General features: G+C 25.9%; 1 protein-coding gene across 1 annotated transcript in view; it reads left to right on the forward strand.

Moving 5' to 3' along the window:
• The window catches only part of LOC129963957 (beta-alanine transporter-like), a 315940-nt gene that overhangs the window by 230434 nt on the left and 62201 nt on the right, over window positions 1-23305 (forward strand). Inside the window, exons 6-7 of the mRNA XM_056078583.1 lie at window positions 3921-4045; window positions 8863-9089. Coding sequence (XP_055934558.1) covers window positions 3921-4045; window positions 8863-9089 — 352 coding nt within the window. The remainder of the gene's footprint in view (window positions 1-3920; window positions 4046-8862; window positions 9090-23305) is intronic.

Consider the following 23305-nt stretch of genomic DNA (forward strand, 5'->3'; position numbering starts at 1 on the left):
ATATAATTTTTTAAATATAACTTTCAAATATTTGGAATAATTTATTACTTAATGGAAAATTATGTTTAATTTGCTAAAGCAGTGATTTTCCCCCGTTGTTCATGTTTACTCTATAGTGGCATTTTAACAACTGACCTTTAAAAAACTATCCCATATTTTATAATAATATAACTTTATGGGTATGAAAATTCGTTGTTAATGATGATTTGCAGTCATTAAATGACAAATATAAAAGAAAATGAAGAATGTAATGATGACAAAATAGAATATGTAATGCGGATGAAGAAATTAGCCATTTTGGAGTTTTTCAATAAAAAAAAATTGATGCTGAAGAAAAGGAACAAATAATTTATCTTCAATTAATCCTAATTTAATTTTGAAATGGAAATATTTCTTTTTATTTCAATACGCCAGAATGAAGATCTAATAAACTTCATTCCTGATACATATCAATACAAAATGCTATAAAAAATGCTATACAAAATCAATTTATCATGCTATACAAAATCAATTTATCATGCTATACAAAAGCCGTTTATATTTGATAATGTAAATATCACAAAAAATAGGTTATTAATAGATTAAGTGTTCTACTTCAAGTAGCGTTTTCACTTTCTATTGGTTAATTGAATTAATAGATTTTCTAATTTCAATGCGCATTAAATGCTTTCTTATGGTGGGTCATAATCTCTGATTTCTGTTTTAGTGATGGAGTGTCATTTTCTGAGTTCTGCTCTGCAGTATTGATGTTAGAATGATATATAAATTATGCAACTTAAAATCATTAGCAAATTATTATAGTCTAAGGGCATTAGCTGACAAATTAGGGGATGTTTCTTCAGAGAAACAACCAAAACTTAGTTTTTTGAGATCACTGGAAACAGCAGAAAAACGGACTCTGAAGAAATATGGAGCATTTTTTGTATTATTTCAAACGATTTCCTTAAATCAATATATGATTAAAAGATTATAAAAAACATTATCTGAGTCATTCCATAGTCTCTGGGATTACCGTTTACCAACCAGGAAAATTCTGACTTTTCTGTAAGTGAGTCTGATTAATTAATAATCTATTTAGGGATGAAGGACATTCCTTGAAGAATCCAGCAAGTAAGATAATACATTCAAAAATTACATAATTCTTCTTCATCTCATATAAAATTTTTAAATGCAAGAAAATTACTATAATGACGAAACTATTTCCCAATTATCTAAAAAGATCTACGTAAATGAAGACACAAAATTTAATTGTTCATTTACTTTTGTTTAATTAGTTATAATATTATTAATAATAAAAAAATATATTTCACAAAAGAATTAAGTGGCGTTTATTATCATAGAAAATTAAATATTTTTGTCCATCTCAGTTGCTCGCTTCTATAACAAACTAATTTTGTATTAACCACTTTATATAATAATCACCTTAAATTTAAAAGAATTTTAAGCATTTTAGGATTCTAAGAAATTAAGTAAAATAAATTATATATTTTTTATACAGTTAATAAGAATACGTTTTAAATATAAAAAGTAAATGTTAAAGGTTTCGTATTTTCGTTTTTCTACACGCTTTCAATAACCGTCATAAAAAATTTATTGCTTTTTCAGGAAATTCTCTCTGAATGTAATGATTTTAAAAAAAATGAATGATTTCAACTGAATTGAATACAACTTTAGTGGCGAATCAAGATATGAACACAAATATCTTTGCTGCTTACTTTGCCAAAACTTTCAAGATAATTCAATAACTTAGGGAAGAAAGTGATTTGTCAAAAATAAAAATCGCTTATGATTTGAAAATAAAAAACGAAATTGTCGATTTCTTAGTTATTTTAAGGGCCACTAAACTCTTTGCGATGCTCTTTAAAAATCCAAAACTCTACTAAAAGTAGATAATCTCAGTAAAAAAACATCAACGCAGACGAAAAAGTCCTTATCTCCAAATATTAATCGTATAAAAACTGCTGTACTCGCTTCAAAGCCTCGTCATCTTGACTGTTACGAAATGGGCAAATTCCACCGAATGACCTCAATTCGTCAAATTGTTTCTTTGCCATAAAAGTTAATCTTTGGTAAAACGCTCTTCGAAGATATTAATACATTTTTTATGTCAATTGTAATTATCTGAAGTGGTCCCCAGTGCCTGAATGGCAGTGTTGCCAGGTACTGATTAGGAAATCGGGGGAAAATATCGTTTGTTTAAGAAAATGTCCAATTCGATATTCTTGATTCTATGTTTCAACATCGATTTTCATGTGTTTGTGCTATTGCTGATTGGTTGCAGATAACTTATTTCAAAACTCGTTTCCAGTAACAAGTTATTTTTTCTTGAAGATCAATGAATGGTTCATTTCGGGAACTCTTATTGATACAGGTTAATTTTTGGAAGAAAATATTACTTTGTTTTTTGATATATCAATATAATTAATATTTTATCTAATGATGAAAAAATCATTGAATTTTTAAATTTCTGTACATGTTTTTACTATTAATATTTCTAATAATACAACAATGTAAAAAACACATTTATTACACTGTAAAATATTTTTTCTATTTATTTATATGAGCATTCATGTTTAATTGAATGACTGAATGATAAGGAAGTGATGATCTTGATACTTTTAAATTCATTTAATTTCAAATAAATTTCGTATTTGGAAAATAATGAATTTAAATAAATCAATAACAGGCTTTTAATTCCTTATTCATTGCAAAAACACAGCAAAGAAATTCATTTATTTTTTGTATTTTTTGATAGAAAAATTCTTAATTTATTTTTACCAAAGCCAATAAATTGCAATTTATTTTAATATTAACATTTAAAATTACTCTTAGCTATATTAATATATTCACAAATCTTCTATTTAATGTTTATATTATAAAAAATAAAAGAATATTCTATATTATTTTGCAGTTTCTAAAATGTATTACAATAAAAATTTAGTCTTATCTGCGTATGGCATTTTAAAAACATGTTTTGCTTAAAACATGCGATATTAATGTATTCTTTACCTAACTTTTTATAGCTCTTCAAAAAACTTTATATGAAATTAAAATAAAATGTCTAACTCTCGTTTTGCTTTGCAGAAAATAAATCATAAATTAAAAATTGTGTTGTTCATTTCCTTATAAAATATTTTTAAACATATAAAGAGCATACATTTATTTTTTTTTCAGAATACAGAATAGTATACGAGTTATTTTCTTTGAAACTAATGGTTTATTTTAAACTATTCTTTTTTAACTCTTCAAGTTTGAATTTGTTTAAATAAATATATATTTATTTCAATCCAATAAAATATTTTAATTGCTCATAAAATGTTAAGAATAACTAAATTGTTTTAACTAAAATAATATCTGAATAGTTATTTAATGCAGAATCTGTTCGTGATACTTCAAAACCATTTTCTCTCTTCCAAAAAACACTTAGTCTTTTTCAAATTGCAGAATTTATAGTATTATTTAATCTTACAGGACCATTTTTTAAATAATTTTTTTAACATTTTATTAATATAAAATGTTAACAAATTTATTCTTTCAAACATTTATATCTGCAACTTTTTATTTTATTCAATGATAATGTTTTTTTTTTCTAAACGTTCAATAAATTATAGAGTTTATTGACATCATGCAAATTAAACTAAAAATTATATTGCATTCTTAGATAAACATATTCATGTAAATAATTTTTTAAAAAACTAGAAATTGTTCCAAATGTATAAAATTAGTAAGAAATTTTATAGCAAAAATAAACTCCATCAAGAATACGCATTAAAAAAGACTAAAGAATTAATTAGATGAACTCATAAAATTATTGCACTAGACATTTAAATTGTCAATTCAGCAACTGAATATATTAGCCATTACATGCATTAATGAATTGGATTTGAAAAAAATAATTATTTTTTTTGCATTTGTTTCAGAGAAGATTTCGAGTGGAACTAGCTTTGCAAGAGGATAAGGAAAGAGATACAGGAGGCCATACTCTTTGTGATCTCCTGAGCACAGTTAACATGAGGAAGAAAATTATCCTTCTCATCTTCATTTCGTAAGTGTATTTAGATGTTTTAATATTTAATATTTTAAACTGGTATATTATAAATACGTAATGAGTAATTATAAATACGTATATTATAAATACGTAATTATATGATGTGAAATATTTCATGTGAGAACATTATTCCTACAGAAATTTAAATGTTTGTTAGCCTTTTAAAATTCTTTTATGTTTACATCAAACATTTTGAAGCTAAAGATTTAAATCAATTCCAAATTTCATTCGGAGATTTAATATTTCAAACTTTTACACGGAGTAATATACTTGTATTGCATATAAATCTAATAGTTTCACTAAAACAAAGGTTAAGGCCTAGGTTAAGAAACTTTGAAACAGTAACTCCACATCGCTGATTTCAGCTTTTGAAATTTTCTGGCGTAATTACAAAACTTGACCAAGCCAGCGAGCTTTTCAAGTCCTCCAAAACCCCATTTGAAGTTTAATGGGCTTCCTACCTAAAACTGAAAATTTACAGAAGAAGCATCTCTTTTCCAGATTACTCTCGTTCAACATTAGTTCCACGATCGTTAATCAATGCACGCACGAGTTAAACTGTTGGAAATCTCCTGAGGCCGAAATAACTCTTTAAGACGGGAAAGATTTTGGAAATTTCGCCTCAGGTCTCGAATCATGTGTCCGCTTCTTTTCATTATACTTTAATTGCATGAGAAGAGTTTAGACATGCTCTGACGAATCTTGAGACTCATGTTCTAGAAATTCTTCCAATTTTTGATATATTTTTGGTAAATAAATAGGACTTATTTCATAATATTAAAAGTTCTACGACATGAAAAGTTGAATCATAACATAATCTTTAATTTCATGAAAAGAATTTAGACATGCTCTGACGAATCTTGAGACTAATGTTCTAGAAATTCCTTCCATTTTTTGATATATTTTTGGTAAATAAATAGGATTTATTTCATTATATTAAGAGTTCTTCGACATGAAAAGTTGAATCATAACATAATCTTTAATTTCATGAAAAGAATTTAGACATGCTCTGACGAATCTTGAGATTCATGTTTTAGAAGTTCCTTCCAATTTTTGATGTATTTTCAGTAAATAAAAGGATTTCTTATTATTAAAAGTTCTTAATATTAAAAGTTCTATTTAGGTTTTTTTCTTAATATTAAAAGTTCTACGACATGAAAAGTTGAACCCATAAGATAACATGATGGCTCAAGATATTTCAAAATTTATCCAAGATTTTCTTCGATATTCTTAATGTCAGCAATATTGTTACACTATTGTAGAATATTTTGCGCTCATAGGGTTTTTGTTAATTATTAACGTTCCTATACCTTCATAAAAAACAGTTTTTTTCAACTATCATTTTATATTTTATTACAATGAATTGTAATGAATTGGTTATGTTTGATATTAACTAGTTAATGTGATTTATAACTGATTATTATTAATAACAATCAATTAATCGTAACACTTCTAATATTAGCTTTCAAGATTTTGTACTTTATTTCAAATTTCAACCTTTTTCTTTTCGCACTTATTTCCAGTAAATAAATTCGAATTTTATTATATTTTGAAATTCATCGCGGGATCATTCTAAAAGTTTAAAAAACGAAAAGTTTTAGGCGAAGAGAGAACAATTTCATCATTCAAATATTTTTAGTGTCATCACTTTTTAAACATTCAAAGAACTATTAATAGAATCCAGAGTGTGAGAATTTGCTATTTGACAATGGTTAAAAAAGATCTACGAATTTTATTCTCAAAATACTATATGCTTTCTTCACTCATTAATCCAACATAATATTCAAGTATATTATTAACTCATATTTATGCTGCTGTTTACTACTCCTAATTAGAAGTTTCCTTCTTTTAAGGATTTGTATTACGCTATTAGGATTACCTTAAGGATTTTATTTAGTTTCTTAATCCCATTTAAAGCTTGAGGTTTTATCCTTTTAAAGATTTTGGAGTTTTTATTCGTTTTATGCAGCTTCTTGCACAATATTATACAAAACTCTGTGATGCCATGTTATTCTGTATTGTACAATATTGCAACTATTTTTTAATATCACACAATATTATTAAATTTATGTGTACTATTAAGGATATAAAATTAGCTATTTTTTTCTATTGAATTATACGATCAAGGATTGGTTTAATTTTTTCTACGATACGATACCTGAATGTATATAACTGATATAGGTATTCGGTTAAATGTTTATTTATTTAATTGTCTATGCTTATACAGCTTACAAAAAGGGTGAAATTCGCTTAACAGTTATGAGGTTAAATATAACTGTCCATATAATTAATAATACGTTTCTTCATAAGTGAAAATAGATCGATTTAACTTTCTGCTAAATAATTTTTTAACCTCATCCACATTGTTTTAGTTTGACATAATTATACGGATATTCCTTTATTTCTATCCATATATGAATCCAATTTCAATTAAATATAATGCAAGTATATCCAAGCAATTTTTTGTTTTTCAATTAATTGTTCTCTTGATTCAATTTAACCTTTTTTATATTTTTTAAAATCTATACAAGGATTTAAAGGTAAACTGTAATACATAAGAAAGACGAAACTTTAGTTTTAAATTAATCGCTTCTCTGATTTAATTGTCCAATTAATGAGAACAATTGTTTATTTCAAGACAGATAAGAATTTAAATTCAATTCAAATTATTATGTATGCCTTTATTATATTTATATTAACTTCTAATTTGCCTTCACGTCAGATTTTAAAATTTATCACAATCATAGTTCGATTCGCTATTCAGATATTCACCATTTTATATCAATAAGTTAATATTTCCCAGAATAATAATACTATGCATGTAATTTAGAACTAATAATAAAAAATTGAATAAAACGGGATTAAATAGCTTTTCGCCTGAAGATATAAAATTTGTGTTTTCTTACTTCATCTTACTTCCACACAAAATTTAATAGCTTTTTCCAAAATTATGGCTTCCTTTTTATTCACTCAAAGTAAATAAAAATATTTCTTTTTGGAAGAGGAATCCATTACACAAACATGGATAATACATTTTCAATGCAACATTGTACTGGCATATATTTGCATAGTCAATACCTTTATAGCTTCTTCTATTCAGTATAAAAGAAAATAATCCGTTCATGATAGATATTTTCTATGAGAAGAATCACAAAGCACGGTGAAGAAATTTTGCCGGAACACTTCTAAAAGCTTAACAAATATTTCAGAGGCAACATTCAGAATTTTCACCTTGCCCTATAAGAACGTCAGTATAAGAAAAACATTAAACCGAAAAAGCATATTTTCCCGAATCTTTTATGTATCGAGAATAATATGACTTTTCCAACTTTCAAGTCGCTACTGCAAATTCACAAACATGAAATAGGTTCAATTTTTGCTTTAGGGCAAGAATTTTGAAAAGCAAGAGCATATATATATATTTCCCATCACGCTAGTGTAGCAGGTTTCAAGATTTTTGAAAAGTAACATTTAACATGAAATTTTCAACACAAAAGAAACTCAAATGCATTATATCAGATATATAATTTTAACTGTAAATATATTTTGAGTAAAAAGGGAATTCCTTAAGAATAGCATTATAAGATGTTAAAAACTGATAAGGAAAAATAATATCTAAAAAATGAGCTAGTATAATATCTGAGAATGCTATATGGTTCTTCAGAATATGAAAGACGGAGAAACAGAAAATTGTAATCTCTTCTGGCTTCCGATGTGTTAGAGCGCTCTGAGATAAACATTTCAAGGAAATTGATACATGATTATGTTCAATTAAAAGGAATCAAAAGGTCTTTTCACAAATAGAGCTGACTTCATAAAATGTGTGTCCACACATCTTTTTCTGAAGATTATTTTAAAATAAGTTTCTTTTCTTTTTCCGTTATTACTGTCTTGTGTGGGTAGATGCCAATATCAGGCCTTTCTCTTGCTCGTCTAAGATTAGTACCTGTCATGTAGAAAATATTTCCAATTGGTCTTTAACCAAAAAATTGCATTTTGATACATTGTGATGAATTTTGCTATTTGACACGAGTACATTATTTCCATATGAAAATTTCTATTTATTTATTTAATAAAATATTTTTTTAGCGAATCATGACTTTGAAATATCATTCAAATTCTTTCCACAAAAAATATTCCATTAAATCAAATGCCGAACAAACAAATAACAAAAAGGGATATTTTTAAAAATTAGGTATCTCCGATCTTAGTTCATATTTAAAGGAATCAGAATACGTTCTGAAATTTGGGAACCTCAATGAGTTTCTTGAATTCTAAAGAAATCCATGTTTAAAATTAATAATTCTTTTTTTTTTGAAAAAAATTCTTTTTTCCAATAACAGGAGCACGACATTCATTGTTTTAAACATTTTAATAAATTTTTACTCTTTGGATGAGAAAAATGTTGTAAAAACTGGATGATCCATTATTTATTTTTTTTTGAACTGTGAATGATATTATCTCTCTTCCAAGATTTGAAATTATTTATTTTCTATGATTTAATGTTATATATCTTACGTCAAATTTTCAGTCATTCCATGGTTGGAAAAATTCTATTTGAAATATTTTTGCTATTCTTATACAAATATTATCTAAATCGTTTTACTCGTACAAGATTTTTTCATTCGTTAAAAAATTCTGGACTTATCAATTCAATGTCTATTTATACTATTAGTAATATCTTTTTCATCTATTTTTACTCGTACATCCATTTTCAATTTTTTTTATTTCGACTTCTACATCACGGGCAACTTTTAAGACATTTTTACCAAATATCATCAGATTATTTTAATATAGTCCATTTTATGTTTCAGATCATTTTCATCTACTGCATGTCTCGGTCTCACCTACTATTCAGTGTTCATGCCATCCGAAATCAGTATACAACTATGTTTCTCTCTGTGCGCCGCTGCAGAGATTGTAGCACTAATTTTTGCAACAATGGCGCTCCAATGCATGGGCCGGCGCTGTTCGACCTTCCTTTTCGGTGCCTTAAGTGGAATGGTGTGCCTTCTACAAGCTTTTTCTACACCTTACATTGGTAAGTGAGCTTTTTTATGCATAAAAAATATCCAATAATGAATACCTTTCTGAGTATTATCTACAAATTGTTACTAGAAAGAAATCCTGAATTTTATAGTGTATAAAAATAGTAAAACAATAGGAATGTAAACGAAAAAAAGAAATGATTAATTAAAAAAAATGAATACGGACATAGCGACTTTATTAAAAATCTTCTTTTGATAGAGATTCAAACATAGGATTATTTTGTAATGCATCTGAAATTTATACCAAAATTACACTCTTGAACAGAAAATACCGTGAAATTGATCTATTTGGATAAAACAATAAAAAAATATGGGTAACACATAAATAGAAAAAAACAATAATAGATTCTTAATGGCAAGAAAATCAGAAATTAAAACTCTGAAAATGTAGAAAGGGACAGAACCATATAAAGAAACGGCGCAATATCAAGTATCCATAATATTAAAATATTCGCTAACAAAATTAGATGATCCATAATTAAGAGAATTCCTCGAGTGAGTTATAGGTTAATAGTTATCAGCCATAAATCTTAGAGTAATGATAAATATACGCATGCATAATGTTTAGCACAAAGAAAATGAATATGAAAATGGTAAAATGCTAAAACATTTAAAACATTTATTAAATACCGAATAACAAAATATGAAAAATACTTACAAAATGAAGCCATTTTTTTTTTAAATTTAAAAACAATTTTCTGAGAAAAATCAATGACAAAACACTTACATCAAATTTAAAACATAGGAGAAGAAATTAGTCACTTACAAAAAAAAAAACGGATTTATAAGTGAATGTCTCATACAGTAAAAATAGAAAAACCAAACGAAACTATGAAAAAGTGTTATGTATGAACTATAAATTGGAGGAAATTTAGAAGAAAATGTTGAAAAGATCAACAAATTTTCCCGTATTAAACCTTTCAAGGAAAGTCGTTAAAGTATACATTTTTTTAAGAAAATTTTTTATTGCTTTTAATGTAAATTTTTTTCTTATTATACATTTTTAATCCTATTAAATTGAGAAAGAATTAAGATCGTTTTTTTATTACGCACTTCATAATATTTGAATTTGTCTACACATGTATGTTATCGAAGACATTGAAATTTTATTATCATCGAGTTAATTAGAGAAAATGAAATTTCATATCTTATGAGTGACATCAAATGGCACTGTAATTCTGAAAAATTCATCTTTAAGCTCCATATTATTTATTATAATGTATAATAAATTAAACACTATAAAGATAGAAAATAATTAAAATAAAACATTAACATTAACGCTTTGACAATTTAATAATTTTGATTAAATTTATTAATTTATTTTAAAAATTACTTAGTGTAAATCTGGAATTATAGCTGATTTCTTGTTTCTATTGTTTCAGCTATCATTTGATGTAATAAAAAATTATTCAAGATGAAAAAATTCATATTAAACGAGATTTTTCTTAAAACTTGTATTATTTTCCATTATATGTTTCAGGATTAATTTATTTTAGAAATTTATGTGATATAAAATAATAATCTACTTTTTGAAAATCTACTTAAAAAAATTTATTTCATTGGAAGTAAAATTGGAAACCAGAAATTTTGGATATTTTATCGTAAAATGAATGTTAGTAAAAAAATTGAAATGAACTGATTGATTCCTTTCGTTAAAGTTATTGGCAAGTTGAATTCAACTTCTGTGAATGACAGGTTAAGTGTAACTTACTTGAACAGTAGGTTGAATACAGCCTACGAAATTTTCCTGTTTTCCAGATTGAAAACCTCCTGTCAAATGATTTATTGATGAAAAGGAAATGACAATTCTCTGATTTTCAACGAAAATATTGAAGCTGAAATAGAAATTTCCAAAAGATATGGTTTTTAAATAAAAATAAGAATTATAATTTACTTTAATTAACTTTATTTTATATTTATGGAACTCTTTTAAAATGTTGTCTTTTAAATTATATTAGAATAAAATATCTGTGAAACAGGCACAGATATTTAATTCTCAAAAATTTTACTCAAATGTAGCTCCAGCTGCTTGCACAATTTTTTACATCTATGACATAAAAGTGTTAAGCTTTGATTAAATAATTTGGATATATATGAATATTTCAAAATGATGGATCTTATTTAACCCATTCAACTAGGAGTTTGTTTAACCTCCTTATTAGATGACTCCTCCTATTTGGGGTATTTAATTTTATTCTAATCATTATAATAACAAACGAAAATTGAGGTATTAAGACTTTACTAAATGAATTTTTAACTTTAAATGTCGTAATAGTTTTACTTAATTCCTGATTTAAATGCTAAAACTTTAATAATGCAATGTAAGTCTCAGATACATCATTATAGAAAGTTAATGATGTGTCAGGAGTATGGAAAAAGTATCTTTTACAATAGTACTATGGGACACGATTATATACGATGACAGATGGAGATGACTTTTTTCAGAAAATGATAGAAATATTATAAATCCAATATCCTTTATGATTTAACAATTGAAGAATCGGAATAAAAATGCGGAGATCTTATTTTAAAGTATACACATCAGTCATCATATATGACTTATTTTAAAGTATACACATCAGTCATCATATATGACTTATTTTAAAGTATATCATCAGTCACATAGTAAAGGACAGTTAATATTCACATTAATAGGGAAGAAATAACGAAGCAATGATAAACCTTTTTTTAATTAGAAGACAGACTTCACAATAAAACATTTTAAATGGCTATGGAATAATACTTGCAGAATAAAAAACACCAGCGATAGGAAAAAAAATTAAGAGGTGAAAACAATTCATATAGGCAGAAAAGCATTAAAAAAGACAAAACGTTTGATTATGCCTCCCAGAATTTTAGAACGATGTTATCGTGTATGAAAGTGGATTTTTGTGACTCATATATATGAGTCACAAAATTTCATGAACTGCTAAATTTCCAATTTGAATTTATGTTGTAAAAAATCCATTATTGTGATACTAAGGTTATTCCAATCAAATTTGATTTCCATAAAATAACTTAAATATTTCATCTTCTTAAGATGGTAACCCTTTCACGAGATCATGTCGATTATGATATTTAACTTTGAATTTTACAAATCAAAATAGAAACCGAACCAAATTTGACAGCAATTCACACTACTAGCATTGATTTCTATTCATAGTTTCGCCTCGCAATAAGCTCAGAAAAAACTCATTTTTTTATTTATTTTATTTGCACGCAATAGGCACAAAAACATCATATTTGATGCAAGTAATATTTAAGGGTTTCCTATTAAACTGTTATTGCAGCTCTTCTTTCACACTAGGAAAGAATCGAGCTGTCAGACAAAATGTCAGGGGAACAAAAAACGTACTAACCAAGAGGGAAGCATTCGATCTCTCGACCAATTTAAAGCTCTATTCTTAGCTTTGTTTATTGCTATAGAAAATCCTAACTGGAAATTGCAACTGCTTTGATTGAAAAATAGTCCGCTGGGATCAAACAGACTTTCGGGATGAAAACAATGTCTTCATGGCTCACAATTCCTTATAACACAAATGTGTTATCTAAGCTTGAAAATATCTACTGTATTAAAAAGCTATTTGATCAAGGAAAAAACTTATATTTATCGTGACAATGATAAAGTTCAGTGCAAATTACTTGAGGAAGTTTATTGAAATTAATGAATAAAACTTAAAAGTAATTTTTTAGTGAACATTCAGACTTTATGTTCCAGAACAATATGATTTCTTTGTTTCGTAATAATCAATTAATTAGTTAATTAATTAATCAGTTAATTAATGGAATATCAGATGAGAGTAATAGCATTCACATAATTGAGGAATGAGAATAGATTTACCGAGATTGAACATAATAGCATTTGGATGGTTTGATATCGCTTTTCCTTTTTATAATCGCTTGAGAATGGCTTTAGAAAAATGAAATTAAAACTTTAGATTTTTTTGGGATAAGCATTAAATCCTGATATCTTTTAGGATACGAGAACCTATTCTTTCCCTTATGATCATGTACTGCATAGTTACAGAAAAGATTTAATCTCAAGTATGGAATTTTGAAAAAAAAACAAAAATTGCAAGGCTTAACTATATGCTAGGTGAGGTGAGACACTTTCAGGAAAACATTAGAACTCTGTGGATACGGAAGTGTTATGTAATTGATTTCAAATCTTAAATATTGTTTCTAAATAATGACAAAAAATTCAATAGGTATCAAAATGTGGGGTTAAATGAGCAATGAAAATTTCTTTATATCATATAAATAATATGCACTAGATTTAAAAATGACGAAAAGGTTTGGAAATGTTTTAAAATTAACTGCAAAACCTTTTTTTGTAGGAAATCTAGGCTCCATTATGCCAAGCTTCAACGTGGAAATAAATGGGATCTCTCTTATCAAAATAATAACAACATACAAATGACTGATAACAACACGAAATAATAAATAGTTAAAGAATAAGTAGATACAAATGTAATTTCTCTTATTATTTCAAAAATTAAATTCATAGGGCACTTATATCAAAAGCAAAAGAAATAAATTTTATTAAATTTAAGAACATGGAACTTTATCGTTATTAATATGGAATAAGACCCATTTTTATGAAATATCTTCAACCTAAAAATGGTTGTTAGTCATTTAGTTTTAATTGTGTTAAGTCTAACATCAAATCTGGAGAAGCATAATGAGTTAAAAAATTCAAAGTATAGTGCAGTATTGTATTTTTAAGCCAAATTAGAATTTCAATAAAGTATTATCTTTCAGGAAATATGCAGCAAGTAAACAGAGTTTTCCTAATTCATGTTTTAAAATATCCGTAAAAAGTCAAAATAAGTAACTGAAATAGGAAAGAAAATTATTTTAGGGTGTTTAATTGTCACAATTAGAAGAAAAAATATTGTTTCCATGTTTTTTTAAACTTTACTTTTAACTTGATGTGATAAAATATTCCTTCAATAAATTTAATTTCACGATAAAAAAAGAAAATTATCACAAAATAGAATGCGCGAAAGAAGAATATTAAATAAGCGATGTTTAAACTAGATGCATTAAGAAATTAAATAAATAATATATGAATAAAACTTGCAAATGATGAATTATTTAACATCAGTTTAAAGGGAAGCACCTGGAAGATATATTACTTAACTTATGACTAATATTTATTGAGCGAAATAAAAAGAAAACAATAATTAAAATCTATTTCATGTTTACTAAAAATTTAAGAGTACCATGTCCAAATACAGCCATTTTTAAAAACAAAAGTAAAAGAGCATTTAAAAAATATATTGAGGAATAATTATACATATTTGAATTTCATTACAATAAAAGCATTAATAGCAGTTTATTGCAAAATTAATATAGTATAAAAGTTGCTGGAAAATAAAATTGGTGTTATTAAAAAGCAATTATTTAACACTTCCCGTGCTTCTTTTAAAAAAATATATTATATAAATTTATAAAAATATATATCATTACATTCGGAAATCTTATGCCCATTAAAATAATTAAAATTCCAAGTAATAATTTTATCAGTTTTGAGTAATAAAAGATTTATTTTTTAAATTTGTTTAATTTGTTAATTAATTAAATTTGTTTATTAATTGAAATTTTAAACAAAAAAATTATATATTGCTTCGCAAATAAAAACAGTATTATTTGTTAAAATTATCACAAATTCGATCAGTACTTTTTGACAATCAAAGAACATGAACAAATCGCTTCACCTCATTAATTAGATCCACAAAAAGAGATAACAATACATAATTTCATCGATAATGAAAATGAGACATTATCTTCCATTATAAATTCTCCGTGAATCGATTGTGTGATTAACATGCCATCTCGTAATGGCTTCATAATTTTGATATTTCACAAACAAGATATAGTACTTAACTGCTGAATAGAATAATAATAAGTCACAGAATCATAAAATTATGTTGCAGACAATAACGCCTGCTTCACCAATACTCTTATCAGCAAACAATCTTAATTGTTTCAACACTTTGTCAAAATAGCTAGCTGGTAAGCGATATATCAGCCGAGCTCTAGTTGTCTCAGTAAACAAAATGGAAGTTAATTATCTTTCATCAAGGGGACCAGTATTTTTTTTTTCGTTTCGTTTTAATAAAAGAGTAAATACAAGTCAAAAACTTCACACAATGACCGGCCTTTCAAAGTCATAGAGCTGCATCATTATCTTCATTAACTATTTATTTTATCAGAAAACGATATCTGACGAGAGCTTTTCACCACAGCATCATTTTTTTTTCTTTCAGTATTTTGACATCAGCGCTTTTAGAAAAGCTCCAAAGCTTTTACATTAAGTCTTTGACGACCGCTTTTATGCTAAGATGAGCAGAAAAATTCTCACTACATGAGAAAACTAAAATAACTGGAAGAGGAGAGAGATTAATTATTTTTAACACTTCAACCGTACAACCGGAAAGTGGAGTAATTGAATGTCAGGCGATTACTAGAATTTCGACGTATCGACACATTTCCTTGTTTAATTAAGACTGCTGCAGTTTGTTTGGGAGATGCGCCGCTATAATGTTGGTAACACACGCCGCGTCTTTTTCTTCCTTTTTAGAAATGTAGTGAAAAGTCTTAAGAGGCAGCTAATTAAATTACCTTGCCATTTACAAATTAAGGTGAAGTATCTGAAAGTGAAGAACATGTTAATGTTTTTCTTCTGTGCTAATGACATTTTCGGCAAAGGAACGGCAATTCCACATATGAAACGCTACATTGCCAAGCATATAAAAAAATCAATTAATTCGAAAAGCCACATTAAAAATTCCGATTCATTCATAAATTCAAATATTTTTTAAAAAATGGTCTTAAAAATGAGTAGTTTTTGTTTAAAGAAAGGGAGATCATGGAAAATATTTTTAATTACAAAAAATATAAGAAAGAATGAACAAAGGTTCATTAATTTTTCTTTATTTCTTTATTGTAACATTTTAAACAAAATTCAAATATGCAGCCAAATATGTTTATATCTCCTAAAGTTTCTGTATGATGAGGTTATTTTAATAATGCATTTTTGTGATATGATCTTTTTTCAACTATAGCTTTGTCTTTGTAACGCCTGCTAACAGTAGTTTATTAATTACAAATCATTAATTCATTTACTTCTAAAAATAAATATCAGGGAAAAAAATAATTCATGCAGTGCTATAGTATTTCTTACAAATTATCTTAATATGATTTCACTCTCATTTATCATCTACTTTGTAGTGTTATGTATTTATAATATTTCATACATACGCAATCATTTTCAACCTTTTGCCCATTTAAGGTGGTAAATATATCTGCAAAACCGTAACTCTAGAACCTACAGGAATCTTGGCAGTAGGTTATTAGGAAGTGAGTTGTTGAGATACTTCTAAAATCTTTTGGCTTTGTCATGGACACTAGAAAAATCGGGTAGAACTAAAATAGTCTGTGCTGAATCTAGCTGTGAGTCAGTACTAAGTCGTCAGTTGAGTTCATCTTCTGTTATTGAAGAATTCTTTGGCGTGGTTAAATTAGTCATTTACCACATACTTTACTACTTCATATATAAATTTGAAATCTGATATAATTATAGGAATAATTATTGCTTAAGATATTTTTAAAAAATAAGCTTAATAATGGTTAAATTATATTAAAATCGATTACATTTAGCTCAAAATGTGTAGTCAGTTAAAATGCAAATTAGAATAAATAATTTAGCAAGAAAATATATTAACTAGAAGAATAAAATTAATTAATTAAGAGATAAAAATCATATGAAAAGATTTCAATTTCATTTACCAGAATTAATAATATCATACCCAAAAAAATATAGGTTAAAGTTTTCATTCGTCCTTTAATGTTTAAAATTTTTTTCATAATTATTGAAGATCAGTTCATTAATTTGTAAAAGAATACATGACAAATTACAATTGTGGATTTAATTAAGTTCAAATAAAAAATATTAATCGAGATCAAATAATTTCAAATATCAAAGTCACTTATAAACTTTTATGTTGTATGCAAATAGCAAGTATTAAGTAAAAAAATAATTTTAAAATGTTTTACAATCAAAATTTTGGGCATTATTTTTTAATAATATATATATTTTGTATATTTTCTATAAAATTTTAACAAAATCTCTTTTAAAAGAAGTTCTACTCTTAATGAAACAAAAAAAAAGACTTTTAAATCGTATATTTTTCTCATGTAAACCATTTCTTTAAGATATTTCTGTTTTTCATGTAAATGTAAAATAAGAATTAGATAATTTTATACTGAAATAACTGGTGCTAAACTGAAATTTCAATCAAAAATTCATGAAACTTTAGAATAAATTATAGATCGTTTTCGTATGCTAGAGAATCAAGGATTTCTCCATCCTAAAAATTAATACTAAATTATTATGTGTTATGTTGCAATATATAATAATTCCCCTATATATATTATGTTGTAATAATAAACTTAAATAAAATTGATAATATTCGTGTTTAATGTTTATGCAAGAAATTTTCCACGCTTAAAAAATAAATCACATTTATCAAAATGTCAGAAAATTTTCAAAATTTCAATAAAAATTCTTATTTTTATTTTATGTTTCAAAACGAATTGGCCAAATAAAAATTGATTTTTGGGAATAACTTTTGATATAATTTTGAAATTTAATTAGAAAATACGAGTCAACTTTGGGCGTTTTAAAAGGTGTTCTTATTTCAATGAAATGATTACTGTTTTCGAAATTTAAAATTCTTAAGAATTTATTAATTAACGTTCAGATATTATCTTTTATATGATTGTATGTGGAGCAACACCAAAGTAAAAGTGGTTCAGATTATTTTTTTATATTTTTACATGTAGTTGAAGAAGTTGAATCAGAAGCTGTCATGAAAGTTGAAATTAATAAGTAGGATATCCTATCTAAGATACAAATAACTTATCTGTTAATCTTATTTTTTAATTCAATGTATTTTATCGAACTCCGTTCAGGATTTGAAGTTAATGAACACGTAAATGAACTCGTGGAATCTAGGCAGAAAAACTATAATTTTCTTCAGAAAGAAATAAAAGAAGAATTTAATAAAATATAAAGAATTCTTCTTCCGTAATCGTTGAACAGAATTTCAAAATTACTTTTGTAAAAGAAAAAAAAATGTTTAAGTTTATTGTAACAAATGAAAATGATACTTTTGTGCAATAGCAACAACTTTATTCATTAAAGAAATGAATGAAAATAGGAAAATTCTGTTAAGGAAAATATCAGCTTTCTTGGATCGAACATTGCAACTTAAAAGCCATAACAATTTAGCAGGATTGTAAAGCTTCATTACAATTTCTTGTGTGTAAAAGACAGAAAAAAAATCATTTTAATAAAAAGAAATGGCCAGGTTGGGCCTTATTTATATAGGAGATAAAATGCTGTATATGTCACTTTAATAAAATGTGACAGGATTAACCTACCTTTCTTCTTGTAAATTTAGAATTTTCTGCAATTTTTTCAAGGCTATATATACAAATATTGCTGGATGTTTTATTTGAAGATAAAATCACTCCTGTAATAGCAAACCACGTATTCAGAATATTGATCTTGAGTTCGCGGTCTTTGATTAAAGATGGAAAATTGGATGCATCTTCCATTTTATTCAATACATAATATCGATTCAATGAATATATTCAATAATTATTGAATGTAAGCCAAAAAACAGCGGGGAAAGCATTCAGAAGGTTTATTGATTTTTTCCAAGTCATAAAGCATAAATTACTTCTAGATAGCGGGTCAATTGGAATCGTCATATAACATATGTATATTGTAATCTCACCTGGGTTTCTACTCTTCTCCTCTTGAATTTTCACCAACAAGTAGGGAAATCATTTTACTGAGATAAATCTAAGATGGTAAATAAATGCAATTAAAAATTAAAGCAATTCTAATCGATTACTGTCAGGTATCGAAAAATATTATTTCAGATGCCAAGCATCTTAAAAATCATCATATCAATAGCTAATTATCATCATTATTATATAAACATAAATATTTCATTTCTGTTTAATCCAAATAGCAAAATATTATAGGCAATGAAACCAAACTATTTACATATTTGAAAATAGTATGCAAATTTTATTAGTCTGATAGTCAGATGCTGTTTCATATGCGTTTTAAAAAGTAAAATCTTTTCTACTCATTAGCAATGTGTCAATAAACAAAAGAAACGTATAAAATCAATGTGTTATATAAATAAAAAAAGTAACTTCAGTAATGAAGAAATGATATACAGGCACTTTCTTATTTCTAAAATAAAAACATTACAATTCATTTCTGATATATCTGATACCATTAAAAGTTGTAAAGGAGTAAATCTTCGAGTCAGTTAACAGCATTTAATTATTATTAAGTTACAATCACAGAGAATAGTTGACTGAAATTAAGATACTTGTAAGTATCAAAATATTAAAAAGTACAAGAATTTCTTTTATTTTTGTTTCAAATTAACTGAAATAATTTCGAAATACAGATAATACTTTATCATTAGCCTATTAAATAATTCGACGAGACTGGAAATAATTAGAACATTTTAATTGATGAAAATCCTATAAAAATCCTATACAAATTAATTGTAAATTAGCTGCCAATTTTTTTTAGCAAGACTTTTAAATAAACTAGTTAAGTTCATAGTCTAAAGCAAGATACATTTTTTTAAATAATTCCTATTTTAATGTTTAAAATTAGGAAATGTATTTCAAAAAAATTTCAAATATTAAATTAAAACATTAGAAATAATCACACATCTAAGTACCCATTATATTCTAAGCTAATTTAAAGGCGAAAACAAGAGGAAAAGTGAAACACAAATTACATTATTATATCTGATGCGATTTCATAGCTAGGTTACTGATACTATATATCAAGAAATAAGGTCTTAGTGATATTTTCATCACTAGAATGTAAAAATTATTTGTAAACCCTAAAATTATTATAAAGTCGTAAAAAGAAATCATTTTTTATGTGTATATTGATATTTTATGTCTTTTTTTGTGTATTTTTTTATCTTAATAAATACTTCCACGTATATCCTTTCCACCGACAGGGTATCCTAGAGATTCCAAGTTCAGGGATATTCTGTGGCGAAAGAAAGAAAGTAACCAGGACAGAATTTCTTTAAAATAGCCTCGCTTAAGTGTTTCGTTAATAAGTTATTTTAAATAATACGTCATTTCTATTTGCTTTCCTCTTGGTTTAATTAAAATAGTTTCAAATCGCACTTCATTTTCATGTCAAGTACATGCGCCAGATCATTTCCATTTCGTATTAAAAATGAAGCTAATTCTTGAAGAATTAGTTAATTAAATTACCATATCATTTGTAACTCAAGATGAGATAATTGAAATGAAAGAACTTTCAAAACCTTTTTCTTTTCGTTGTAATGACAAATTTTAGTCGGTGAAACCGTAGCTCTGTATATCAAATATAAAATTATTGAAATATTGCTTTAATATTTAGTTTTAATATTATTCCAGGGTAGAATTAGGGCAAATTATTTAAAACTTCGCCATCATACATTAAAGGCTTCAATAATTCCATTATATTTAACGATTTATGGTTTGGTGTGTATTTAATTAATAAAAATTGCTTTAAATATCTACGCAAATTCAACTATAAATTAATAACTTGATATGACATACAAAATGCGCAAATTAAATCTCGATAGTTGAACCATTGTTATAAATTATAACATATTATAATAAAAATTATCATAAAGTTTAAATTTGACTTTATGAAATTATCGGATCCTTTCAATTATATAACAATCAACTTATTCTTAAACTGATGATAGATGCTTCCATATGGAAACAATTAGATTTCATAAACTTGCTGCACTGTTATAAGTATGTATCCTTATAAAACTGAGTAACTAGAAAACAACCATAATAAAAAATTACTAACCAGAACATAGAAATTAATTAATCTAGAAAAGGAAAAAAAATCCTTTAGAAAATCTTATTTACCTTATATAAAAATTAGCCTTAATAAATTACCTTAATTTATTTACCTTATATAAAATTAAGTTTTTAAATAACATTTTTTTCATATCTTAAATATGCATCTTTTTTTTTGCAATCGAGCTTACAAATAATAACAGGAATATAAACTTGATCCAGAGCTCACATATTGAAATTGATTTGTGTATTTTGAATATTTAATATTAGTCTAAGCATCTATTGAATTAAACAATCTTTTATTTCTTTACAACGGTAACATTCCAATTTTCCTTTATTCAATATCAAAAAGAAAAAGAATTATATATTTCACCTTCGAGAATGAATTTTACACAACGATAATCTGCTGAAATCAATGTTTAGCAAGAACAAAGTCAATAATAGAATTATTTGAATCCCATATGCATAAAAAATGTAATTTAGTAATTCTATCCATCATAGATTGGATCATACCCCACAGATATCTAATAAAAATCTGCCTTTTTAATAAAATATATATCAATAATTGATCTAATTATATACATTTCTAAAAGTATTATTTTTATACTCCATTAAAATTAAAATATTTAAAAGAATTTAATTAAAAAAATTGAGCTATCTTCACCAGGAAAAGAAGTGGGGTTTTTTAAACCTAAATCTAATAATTTAAATTATATAATATTCATTTGATACTTATACTTGAAAAATATGAAAGGATAAAACTAAGGCACATTTTCATGACATTCTATATTATTGAGTAGTGGATTTCTGCCATTATTTTTTGCTTTACATAATTTCAGACATATACTTTATATTTATACAAATACAACATGTAGCATACACTGCATAAATTCAATTCTATTCAGATAATTAATATTGTATATGTATGAATATATTTCCAATATAACTGCAGTATAAGTGAATAGAAACTATTAGCCATTCATATTTTTAGATTTCTTCATTACTTTGAAATGTATGAATATATTTACCACATAATACTAAAATTTTGAATAAAACTAATATCGCTCTATATGTGTTAACAATGACTAATTAACATCGAATCCATACACTCATACATTTCTAATATAATCTAGCACAAGGTTCACAGTTTATTGATTTATATATCTATGGTGATTGATGAAGCAAACTATTAAACAGTTTGACACAAATTTTCATCATCAATTTATAATTGTCATTATATAAGCTTTCATCGAAATAGCAATGCTGTTCTGTATAACGAAACACCGCTAGTGACACAATTTACTTTATAAAGATGCATTTACATCCTTTAAAATGGCAATATAATTAGCATTTAGATAACTCAAATCAGTATAAAAGCATTCGCAAAATTCATATTATTTGTAAGCAACTGAATTGTATTGATTGGTATTGGCTTCCAGTATAAATTTTAATGAATTCTTATTTTAAATTGCAAGTTAGTAATAATATTTTAGAGATTATTCGAGTAATTGCACTTATACGTAAAATTTGCCATGTCATTACGCATTAAAGCATATTTATGAGTTGTTAATCCAAAATACAGAAAAAGCAAAATAAATATTTTTATGTGTATTTTAAAATCAAGTAGCATTTTCTATAGAACGGAAACTGAAACAATATCAGCATACAAATTCGTCGAATTTCAAAGAGATGGCAGTTTATGAAAAAAAAAAGGTTTAAAAGATTCCGAAGCATTATTGTGATAATGCTTATTGATTAATTCCTCTATCATTCTTTTTTTAAATAATTTAATAATAATTTTACAAAATCGATAGCGTGAGTACAAAAAGTGTAGATGAGACTGAAAAAGTTCATGCATGGGGTAATTTGCTTGAGGTTCATGTATGAGGTACTTAGTTTATGTTCTTCCCACTCAAACTTCATCCAGCAGTTAGCGCTCTATACTGCATGACTTTGAAAATTCGCGCAGTGTAGGAACAGCCACCATGCCATTGTTTGTTGGATTATGTTACTGCAATGTGCATACATGTAATTTTCAAGGTCTACAGTGCAAGATCTTCTTATTAGCAGTGAATATAATTGGTTGTTCTTTGTCCAATGTTTCCAGTCATGACTAGATGCTCAGAGTACGTTATGCGTATAAATGCTAAATAAAAAACAATAATAACCATTTAAGGCAAAATGACTGAGGTCGTGTTACGCAAATGCACATTCATTTTAAAATTGGAGGAGGGATTTTTAATTTCAACCAATCATGCTGCAGATAAACGTTCAATAATCATGT

This window comes from Argiope bruennichi, chromosome 3, assembly GCF_947563725.1.
Source record: "Argiope bruennichi chromosome 3, qqArgBrue1.1, whole genome shotgun sequence".
Lineage (NCBI taxonomy): Eukaryota > Metazoa > Arthropoda > Arachnida > Araneae > Araneidae > Argiope > Argiope bruennichi.